An 11,957-nucleotide genomic window follows, 5' to 3' on the forward strand; every position below is an offset into this window, starting at 1 on the left:
CATTCAGATGAAAGAACTTTCTTTCATGGAAGCTTGGGCTCCGACATACGTAAGTTTTCATGCTGTAGGGGCGTTCGGTGACCCTAGATTTAATACGGAAATTGTAGCACCTTTCTAGAATCAATATTACACTCTTGAGACCTTTACTGGCATGGGGGAATGGAGAAAGGACCATTCAGACGTGAGAAAATAGGAGGAAACTCTTCTACAAGTCACTCAATGGTAGCTATTTTATTTATCTGTTTGTTTACCTGGTGGTGGAAGGAGGGGGCGGCCCGGGAGGGGGGGGGGGGGTGGCGGCTAAGATTCTATTTCGCTCTTGTGATCATGTAACAGCAATTTTTAAATTAAATCGACTCGCATCAAATGACTTTTACTAAATCCACCTGCGCTTGACTTTATTATCATACATGTATCTGAAGATTCGTTCATATATTTCTAAACAAAAAAAGTCTCACGAAATTTAAGATAAAAACGAGTCAGAAAGCATTAATATATCCCGAACCTACAGATGAATCCCTATCCAGTAAACCAATTTCACGGTTCAAAGTAAATTTGTTTAGGTTTTGTCTTAAAAACCGCAACATACACATAATTAATATCTCAAATCGTTAATATCGAATGAACACATAAACTCAGAAAAAGAAGAAGATATGATTAAGGTATGTGCACGATTTTTAAAATCTTTCAATTTTTTATCACACTGGATGTGCAATTCGTCATCAGTGTCACCATTGCCGTCGTCGTCGTCTTCGTCATAAAAATAGTACTCTGTAAATCTGACATTTGGACACAAGTATTATAGTTCATATAAGAGACCTAGGTCCTAGACCTCAACCCAGCCGTAGATCTTCTAGCGTCTGAACTCGACTCACACTCGCCACTGACCGGCATGGACGACACGAACAACGCCTTGGTATCCTATATGTGACGTCACGAAAGGGAGGATTAAGGGTGGGGCATTGTAACCGTTGAGTGCGCTCTAGGAAACCCATCTCTTGACAACAGGTGCAGGATCGTTCCACCTCGAGGTAATTATTGGGTGATATCCTTGTGTAGCCGCTACAGGTGCCTCTACAGCCTACCGAGTCCAAGGTGACTGGTCGGCAACCTGGTCTGGCGAGTTTGTACTGAAGACCAAGCTTACGGCAGTCAGCCAGGACCAGTGATGACGTAGTCAGTGAGAGGAGAATCAGGGCCAACATCAACAATGAAGATTGTGTCGTGGTTAGTGTTGCCATGGTGATCTAGTGATGGAATGTATCGTGTGACGTTGATATCACCTTGATCTTTGGGGTTGTGACGTCACAGAGATCTGAGAATGAATGTAAGAAGAAACAGAAAATGTATTATTGTTGTTATTATCATTATTACGAACAACATCATCATCATCATCATCATCATCATCATCATCATTATCATCATCATTACTATTATTATTATTATCATCATCATCATCATTATTATTATCCTTATCATTATCATCACCATCACCATCACCATCACCATCACCATCGCCATCATCACCATCCCCATCACCCTCATTATCACCATTACCATCACCATCTCCATCATCATCATCATCCCAATCACCATCATCTTCATCACCACCATCATCATCATCATCATCACCACTACCACCATCACCATTCTTATTCGCTTGTGTACCCTATTGACCACTGCATTCTTTTATTTATAAAGTCTTCATACATGAAATAATTCGGTACCAACTTCTCTTCGTTCTGAACATTATCGAAATCCCTTAAAAAAAGACCGCATGATTTATGAAGGTAAAACCCTCGATTTCATAAAGGAAATGAATATGTGAAGACATAAATTTAGGGCTTAGGCATTAAAAATGAAATGTGGAAGAAAATGACAATTTTATGTAGGATACAAAAGCTGTTCAAAAAGAAATAAAATGCTTACTGCACAACGAACCGATGTGGTATTGATGACTGCTATCAAACTTAAAAACTCTCTCGTACTTAATAGGACCCCCCCCCCGAACTATCACAGATCAGTTTCGTATTTTCCGTTTTTATTAAGACAAAAATGATGCCACAGGCTATGTATCAAAATGAAACCGAGTGCAATATTCTAAAATTGAAAAGAAGTGGTCAATAATTGGAGCGACTTTGTATTATGGTGTTTGCTGAGCTGGCGGTGACAATAAAGACATTATAACCTCTTTTACACAATTATTTGTATCACACACCTCTTGTTGCTATGGGCAGGATGGAACGCATACGTTCTGAATCATTTTATGATGAGTGATAAGTGATTCGTGCTTTAATAGATCAGCCGCATATGTCTTTATAAGAAAAGTTTATGGATACTTATAAAACGTTAAAACCAATATCAAACGAGATCATTTTGTACATTTTGAAAGTTATAAATAAAGCAAGAAAAGGTCGTTCTGCAAAAATTCGAACTTTGGATAATCATATAATGATATAAAAATTGTCGATGCTTCTTCAATCAGATCGAGCCGTTTCCTTCCTTACCGACATCCTACTACAAAGATTACATTCCAAGGAGTTCATTCTAAGAAGTTATTCAATGACTTTTCCATCCTTTGTATAGTAACAGACTTGTGGACTTCCCATTATTAACGGATGTTTTGTCTTCCTCTAGCACTTACCAATCTTAATCTAAAATACTTTGCCACTATGTTCAATGAAAAGGTTAAGCGCTAGGAAAACTGATTTCCCCCTTTCTTTAAGATGAGCTTTGGCTTTCTTACTTTCATATTATTAGCTCTTTCTGTTGGAACAGAACTATTATGATTGAATACTCACTCCGCTCTTCATTTGATTAAATCTTAATAGCTGGTATTTTGTTCGATAACTCCCATAAAACAACTATCATCGTTACATTGTCACACAAGTTATTGTTTCGTTAAACAGAACAACTGTTAAAATATCTTTAAACACCAACGGAAGTATCATAGTGGTTTATTCCTTTTACTCTCAATCAAAGGGTTGATGGTTCGAATCCCAACGTCCTTTTGCAAGACATTAATAACACATGTGTGCTTGCCACTTCCATCCAGATGTCTACACCGTATATAACGGGTAGCCTATAAATATAATGCGCTGTATATTTTGCCACTCACCTATGAATTGGGCAATAATAGTGGAACGCCAGGAGCCTTTTTAACCAATAAATTTATATTAAACAAAAAGATTTATAGACGATACCCGCAAGCGAGCATGAAGAAAGTCATCTTTAACATCTTGTGTACTTTGTGGCAGGTTAACCTTGTGCTAATCAAGTTGTCCAATAAAGTCTATAGCTACTTCTGATACTAATAAACGTTTTCATAAAATTAACACAAATTTGGGAATGTACTGAAATCCACTTAGATTTACCTGGTCATATCTCTATTAGAATACTGTTAATTGGATTTTTAATAGAGACAATAACAATTACTTTATAATTAAATTTGATTATCCTGTAGAGGCACTGATAATACGTTGTATATGTTATATGCTCTTCACCATCATCAGGCAGCTATTAGTTTAGTTAGTGCATAGCTGATGGTAAGCTTCTGAATATCAGGTTTCATTTTGAAGTGCTTGTGCCAGCACGCAAGCTACCCACTTCAATTAAAGACTTATGGGATATTAAAATGTCTATCAATCCCTTTCACATCTGAGAGTGCTTTAATTAATAACAACCTCTGTGTGTTAGTCTTAGTCTCGCCCACACATCTGACCTGATTCATATTCCTCGTCCCTATGTATGTATACATAAACCAGTAAGGTATCTGCTAATGATGGTGGATTTAAAGATTAATTAGTGATTGATTAACTCATTAAAGGAGGCCTAACCCAAGTAGGCGGAAATTTCCCTTGACACAGAGCCAACCCCAGCCTCTCACTTAAACATTCTATATTTCCCTTTACTGTAATATATATGCATGTAATACTAATCATGAAAATGTTTTTAGGCGAACCTTAAGTTTTCCAACCGCCCTTAAAAAAACCCAGGCAATTCAGGACGTAACTAATGGTACTAGATCGGAATTATTAAAGCAAACTACAATATCGCATTAATTATTAGAGAAATATTGCGTCAAGACACTTCTGACAGGCGTTAAGAGCTTTATATTTCAATTATATATTCATTTGTATTTTTTTAAAGGTGGCCAGTATATCTGTAACTATTTTCCAGTAGCCTAACAATTTCATATAAAACTGATCATGGATAATAATTGTTAACATGAAGGTGAAGGTCGGAATTTCAATTCATCTTGCGATTACATTAAAAAGCCTTTCCCTAATCACCACTACCACTACCACCACTACCTGGGTTACATTGGTTACCATACCCCCCTTAAGGAGACCCCTTAAATCAATAGCATCTCTGCATCTCTTAAAGACCACCTGCTAGAGGAATGGTTAATCAAGTGTAAACTTTAAGAATAAGATGTCCCTCTCGAGACTCTACTCCTAGATAGATACGATGAGTTGGTATAGGTCAGGGACGCGACTACATCCCAACCCAGCCGAGCACGGTACGTGTCCCGGCTGAGCATGGCTCCTTTCACGGATTCGGTATCGTCACCAAATCCTTCCCTTTTGGATGCTCCCGATGCATAACACGTCTCTATCACTAACAAATAGGGATCGATGAGCCCGCGAACTCTGCTTCAATTTTGTTTCCTTTTATTTCACGGCTCCCTTTATCACCGCTGATAAGCCCATTCTGTGATTATTAAGACGTTAATCGTGTATTAAAGTGTCATGTTTTCTGTTTGTAATGACCTGTATGGCATATACTTCCATGAAAGTGTTGTGCTGTCACTGATGCTAACTCTATCATGTCTATGTAATGAAAGTGATGTATTATTTATGGACAATAAAGACATTGAAATGCAAAATCAATTACGAGTAGAAGAAAAAATCTATCGGGCGAAATTGGTGCTCTTGACGGAATAATGAAGCAACATGACTAACTCTGCCTGGTAAATTTGAGGAGAGTAAAATCCGTCACGGAGCCGTGTTAGCCAATATAACGACCAGGGCCCCGTCTTACAAAGAGTTGATATCAATCGTAACTTATTTGCGATTGATATCAATCATAACTATGTACATAAGAGATTGGAGACTGCAAACTTGCGATTGATTGGAGGACTTACGATTGATTTGGATCAATCGTAACTCTTTGTAAGACGGGGCCCAGGACTGTCCCACCTTCATGATTCAAATGTTCTCCATTTTGTAAAGACCCAATTTGAACATACGCCATCTTTCGATCTTGGCTGGGATACTCATGCTTGTTTTTTAAATTTCGTTTTGATATGCTATGGTTGAATGCGGGGAGTTTCCATTGGAAGAATATGGCTATGTAAAAATGATCGATCAGTTGTTGATTTCAAAATCAGAGAGAGAGAGAGAGAGAGAGAGAGAGAGGGGGGGGGGGCACCGTTATACAAGCGACAAAGCGAGAGAGAGAGAGAGAGAGAGAGAGACGAAAAGAGGGGAGATGTCGGTATGTCATTTCAGAATTTAATTTCATTGAGAATTGAGGTACAATGCAAAAAAAAAAAAAATCTCGTTAGATTTATCGGCACTTATCAAATGAAGAAGATGAAGAAGGAGTAGAAGGAAAAGAAGATGAAGAAGGAGAAGAAGAAAAAGAAGAAGAAGAAGAAGAAGAAGAAGAAGAAGAAGAAGAAGAGATATTGATTATTCATAAAAAAAATAAAAACTGATTCATAAAACGGACTAATTTGTTTCTCGATCGAATTCGATTTGAAGGGGCCTCTGAAGAGGCCTTTTTATAATAGTACAAACCTCCTGTTGATATTATTTAATAACTGACTCATTCTCTCGTCGATTCGTTAGTCAAATTTTGTTCGATGTTCTCAGTATAAAGTACATGTGTAACCCATACATTACTAATTAGTTCTCTTTTCACAATCAGTGGAAGAAAGAAATTATGTTCGAGTTACATCACCGATCAGACGAACCTCTTCTGTGATATACTATCAATGTCTACTGCGCCCAGGGATGTGAGATTATCTATCCTCCCTGCTGCGCACAAGCATGGGCATTGAATCACTGAAATAAAACCGATTTGGCTCCTGATTGATTGCGTCGTACAAACGAGAATATGCTTGTCAATATGTAGCACTTTCTTCTTTCCATTGATTTAACCCCTTTTTGCGTTGAGTGAGAGAAAATGAAAGGAAGAAAGAAGAAGAAGAAGAAAAACCCCACTCAAATCATTGCAACCACACTATTGTAGATGTGCTGTCAGATTACACTCTGAAGCTTGTGCTCATGGATGATATTCCAACCCCTTATGGGAATAAAGTATATCGTTTTAATATAGACTCTAAAATTACTCGTGAAATTGAGTTTTATTTTTGTATAACTGTTCAACAAAAATATTGGCAAAGACGGGATATCCTAAATTGCCGAACATAACCGTTATCATAACAAATATAATCATGGAAATATTTAACTTACTACATGATATCGTCTGTCGTTTAATTCTTTTTTATGGCGGTGTATTCAAAACTAGTTTATGTTTAATCATTTAATATATAGTGGTGGTTAATTCGATTTAACCCCTTTCATGCATAAAACGAAGAAAAAAAGAAGAAAGAGACCCCCCCCCCCCCCACTCAAATCATTGTAACCACACTATTGCGTACAGATAATACACTCTGAAGATCGTGCTCATGAATACTATTCAAACCTTTAATAGGAATAACATATATCGTTTAGTTTCCTTTATAATAACTGTTCAACATGTTGGCAAAGACGGGGTATCCCCAATCGGATAGACTACCCAACATAACAATATTATGACGATCATAATCACGGAAATAATTTACTTAATACGACAATATTGTTTGTCGTTTAATTCTTTTTATGGCGGTGTCTTAGGAACTAGGTTATGATTATGCATATATTGTTCCACTTAGGAATTTGCATGTGATGTTAAGTATTGTTAAGTATAACATTCAATATGAGAGTATACATGAAGCAATGTAAATATCTGTGGAGAGTAGTAATGTTCTATACAGATTTGTTAAGAAACTATAATTTTACATTATCATTTTGACAAAAGTTGAACTGTTTGGTATCAATAGAAGATACATTCATCCGTGCTATTCATTTCTACACAACATTTTGTTATACATACAGGCCTAAGAGAGTTAGACATCTTCAAATCATCGGCAAGAAAGCATCGTTTGTGGTTTTGTTAAATCTTGAAAATATATATCAACGATGATATATTATATTTCCTATATAGCGCATATCACATTGCGATATAATATCCCGATGTGCCTTTGACATTGTCTCATGTGTTTAAAAAAGTATCCGCCTTTATCAACTAGCAACCATTGCACTCAGCGCATTTATGGAAATGATTTGTATTTCTTTTTATATGGTATACAATTTTCTTTGTAGGAAGATGTAGTCCACGATGATTTCTGTTTTTCATTTTCGAGTACCCCTTACGCATTTGCTCATGTTCTTAAAAAATACCTTCTTATTTGTGCATGTCTTTTTAGATAATGTTTGTTCGTTTCGCATTAGTGGATTGAAAATTGAAGTAGATTTGAAATGAAAGGTATTGTAGCAGAGATTCGAACCCTGGAGCTTTTTATGCGATGTTGGGTGATTTAACAACAAGACCACATCACCTTTACAGGCAAGACTCATTTGTAACAGCAAAAGTTAAATATTGCACACCTATCATTTGTGATGGTGCATTATTCAATGTGTTAAGCTGCGTCTGTTTAATGGTCGTTTATATTGACCAATGTGTGCATGATATTTCAATATAATTCCATCAACTGGACAGGAATTTTTATGGTGAATATTCCGGTAATTTATTTGAAAGAAAGCCTTTTCTCCTTCAGTTTTGTGCATCTAAATTATCAATTCGCCATTGTATGTAAATGCATATTTGAGTTCTTGTTTTGTTATCACTTTGAATCTACTAGGAAATCTGTCATAAATAATCAATAACGAAACACTGTTTAATTCACCTAAAAAAAAGAGAGGATATTCCAAGTAGTAATAGGAAATTCAAGAAATATCCTTTTATTTATCTAACATCGTTCTTATTAACCTAAATATAAATACCCTTAATGAATCATATAATCATCATTCTTTCAAGATAATGATATTGTGAGAAACCGGTAAAAATTACGCAGCGAAATTATGCTTCCGACCCTCCATCATGCGGTGATGGTGGTTAAAACCGCGCGACGCCTCTGTATTCTTCATGTTCATCAAACGAAAGCAATGCATCTCATTCTTTTCAAATCACACGCACGATTAATTCTTAATAAAGTTGCGGTTTTTTCGCTAAGCATATTCACAAGAATCGTACTGTACAATCTGGAAGTGTAACGGACACGAGTTGTTTATAATTTTATTTCGGAAAAAATGTTTTACTTACGGTTGATGTTGTTCTCGACTGCACGGGTTGTATAAGGTTGTCTTCAGCTGTTGTTTGCCTAGATGTGTCTGCTCTTGTATGCCTTCTTTAGGTTGACACTGCATGTGTTGCTGCCGCCCTAAGCAGCCAGCGATCCCAAACAAACTCTTTCAATTCAATTTCTTCTCATCCATGCAGGGCAGAATAGAATATCGACGAATATAATGACATCAGATCAATGGCAAAGTAACAAAATCTGCGATCAAAATGATTTAGCATCGCATTTTGATTTCTGTGCGGAGTTGAAATTATGATATTGAGGAAAAGAAGACGGTCGCCTGTTTGAATTACGAAAAAAACTTGAACGGAAATGCGAGCAGGCGATGGTCAGTGACATTGGAATAATAAATTGGCGGGCGCGGGAAAGGTGTCAGATGCAAAATTCGGCTGGCAGACGACCATTCTGTGGCTAGTGTGTTTACGTCGCGTCTCTGTCTCTCTCTTTCTTTTCCTCTCTCTCTCTCGTTCCCACTCGATGATGACAGCTAAACCTAACGCATCACGCTCGCGATAATTGCAATTTGCATACCTACAGGATTTTTCGTACGTCAGTATGTCGGCAGTAGGTTGCTGATGGACTGACGGACGGACGGACGGACGGACGGACGGATGTACCGACATACGCAGGACCATCCAGCCTTCTGACAGAGTCCGCGCATAACGTCCTCCAAACAGCCATACGTTAAAACTAGATTTTCTTTCTTTCTTTTTCATTCCTAAATGCTGTAGTTCATGAATTATCATGTTATCTTCGCAAAAACCGCGTCCTATCAGACAGTACCGAAATGAGTGAAGAAAAAAATAGCACGGTGGCTGAGCCAATCTGCAGTATGAACTGCAGGGGAGGGGGGGGGGGGGGAGGGGGGGGGGGCTACGTCATAGGGCTATACCCCGATCATCCAATATGAAGAGCTCTTTGCATTTTGCCGTTTAGTCAATAACTTCGCATTCTAGTGAAGTCTTTGGTAAATCATATATTATTTTTCGGGATCGCGAATAATTTACGTGATTTAGGTAAGAGCTTTGCAATTTAAAACACATTTTGGTCATCCTGGCAAATCGTACTATGATCTCTTTTATTTTCTCCTCACTTTTTATAGCGTTAAATTATCATTTAGACAGTAAAGAGTGACTTTCCAATGCTTGGGAACGATCCATTGAACATTAACAGGGTATATAAATGGTTATTCCGCTTCCGTTGAAGAAAAGAAAAAGAATCACAAAAAGTGCAAATTTTAGCGTTCAAAAATTGGATTTTAACGCTTATAACGAGTTTTTAGAGTGACGGCAGGCTAAGTGATGCTAGCGCCAACGCAGGTGCTACCTTTTACAGCAACCCTAAACAATAACAAAAGAAAGAAAACAAAAGTATGTATTAAAGGTGCTGTTTTCCGCACTTTTCAAGTGATTTTATACAGCGGTGACGGCAGTATAGCAGTGCTGATTTAGAACCAGTGCAGGTGCTGCCTGCTTTTTTACCTTTATTTTACACTTAGTGTGCTGACGAACAGACCCAGGGGCTATTAACAGCACCTAAAATACGCATTACATGATATTCATTTATTTGTACAATTCGTATTGTTCGTGATTAAAAATGGCTATTAAATCATAAAAGGTAGTAACTTAACAACAATTAGAAACTCACCATTTCTGAATTATTATTTTTGCTGTTTGTTTATCAACTGAGTGTCGATGCTGACTGAGATAATAGATCATTACATTTGTATAAAAAAGACTAAAGCCAAATTGTTATAATTTTCTTCAAAAAAGATACAAACAAAACGCAAATTATTATAGCTCTTCAGTTGCTAATTCATCCGTCCCATTGTTTTTAGCACCTTTTTGTCTGCACAAACAAAGCTTGTGTCAGGTACTGCGCTTGTAGGTGCTAAATTAACCACTGCAAATGCAAGTCCTAATACAGCACTTGTTTTTAACACTTCGTTTTTTATTATGTGTTGTATCTTAAGCCCTCTCTTCATTTTAATAATTCTGGTCGCAGAAAAAGGGGGGGGGGGGGGGGGCTCACAATACAAAATATATGCCCTAGTTGAAGTTTTGCAACAATTCAGTGCGGTTGTGTCCTCGTCATTTACATTTCAGAAAAAATAACTTATTTTTTATCTTCTGCATATCGCTTTTTCAGGACCGCATGGCTACATAATGGAATCTGAAAAAAATAATGAAGTTGCATGGGTTATAAGCAGATTCTGTCATTTTATTTCGAAGACATGAAGAATTGAATGGCACATCCGGTAAGAAAGGAACCAAATGGTCACTCAATAATGGCGTTGTTTCTAAGGCGGCACACGTACAAAAAGAAAAAAAGATTGCAATTAACACCGCGTCAATAACCTTGGAAAGGGATTTTATTACTGCATCATTGTCATAGGCATTTTATCAAGCAATATGTAATTAATTGAAACGAATATTGTCGAGAATCCCGACCATGTGCTACACTAGGACACTCAAGGAAAATACTGACGTAATATCCTCATCCCGGAGAAAAAATGAATAAGTAGATCACAAATAAAAAACTTACCACAATCAATTGGACCTAAAATGACAAAAATGAGAACTGGGCTGGGGTTGCTCCGTTTCTAGGGATCGATACCACTACTAAATACTGGACGCAAAGGCGTTTCCTGACTGTATGTATACATCATGAAGCATTCTGAAAAGTAATATATCACTAACAAATAATCTCCTAATCATACTATCTGATTGTGTATTGCAATGGGTATAAATATACATGTATGATATATTTTCCTAGCGGCTTTTCACATTTTCATCATCTACATCAAATAAAATAAGTATCCTCGGAATCTTATTCCCCAAAATAGAATCTGAATAACAATTTGATTTACTTGAAAATAATCATACATTTTCAATCCATTTTCTCCGCCCTTTTAATTTCCGGTGTTTTTGTGTATCTTCAGACATGGACCCATGGTCAGACGGTGATTGTTCGGATATGGAATTCGTTCTTGGGTCTTTTAGCAACAGGAAATTGTAGGACGGAACAGACACTGTGAAATTTGTTGATTTCTTATTTGACTAACCTCATAATTATGAATGCGCAATACTCCACAAAAGAACAAGGATGATTGGCACGGTCATATATTATCTGCGGCTCTGGCCTGAGCTATGGTATATAATTTGAGAATACCATACTATCTTTCAATGAATTGAACATGTTATATACAAGTAAACAGATACCACCATATTCTTTACCATAATCATTCTCTATTACAACAAAAACCCTATTCATTCGAAAATTTCATTTTTTTTTTACAATAGCTGTCTTTAAACTGCAATCAAAATTCGTTGATTTTTTTCACATTTCGGTGTTCCGCAACAAAGCAATGTACGTGTAAACACGGCGAAGAACCCAAATCGAAAACCAAATTCTGGTGCGTGGTACTTTTTAAACGTTGGCAGAAATTTTACAGATTTTTGCAGTGTTAATGCTCGCTCTCAAAAAG

At 37.0% G+C, this 11,957-nt stretch overlaps 1 protein-coding gene across 1 annotated transcript; it reads right to left on the minus strand.

Annotated features, from left to right (window-relative positions):
* Positions 1-640: 640 nt before the first annotated feature.
* On the minus strand, positions 641-8,984 carry LOC115926228 (bursicon-like). Its single transcript, XM_030990905.1, has 2 exons — positions 8,434-8,984; positions 641-1,315 (listed from the first exon to the last, which is right to left on the minus strand). The coding sequence occupies exon 2, from the start codon at positions 1,239-1,241 to the stop codon at positions 834-836; it is 408 nt and encodes a 135-aa protein (XP_030846765.1). The 5' UTR covers positions 1,242-1,315; positions 8,434-8,984; the 3' UTR covers positions 641-833.
* Between the last annotated feature and the right edge of the window lie 2,973 nt (positions 8,985-11,957).

This window comes from Strongylocentrotus purpuratus, unplaced genomic scaffold (assembly GCF_000002235.5).
Source record: "Strongylocentrotus purpuratus isolate Spur 01 unplaced genomic scaffold, Spur_5.0 spur5_scaffold_19, whole genome shotgun sequence".
In the NCBI taxonomy this organism is placed as follows: domain Eukaryota; kingdom Metazoa; phylum Echinodermata; class Echinoidea; order Camarodonta; family Strongylocentrotidae; genus Strongylocentrotus; species Strongylocentrotus purpuratus.

Excerpts from the sequence above, each read along its gene's own strand:
- LOC115926228 (XM_030990905.1), bottom strand. The coding sequence starts at position 1,241 with ATGGCAACACTAACCACGACACAATCTTCATTGTTGATGTTGGCCCTG.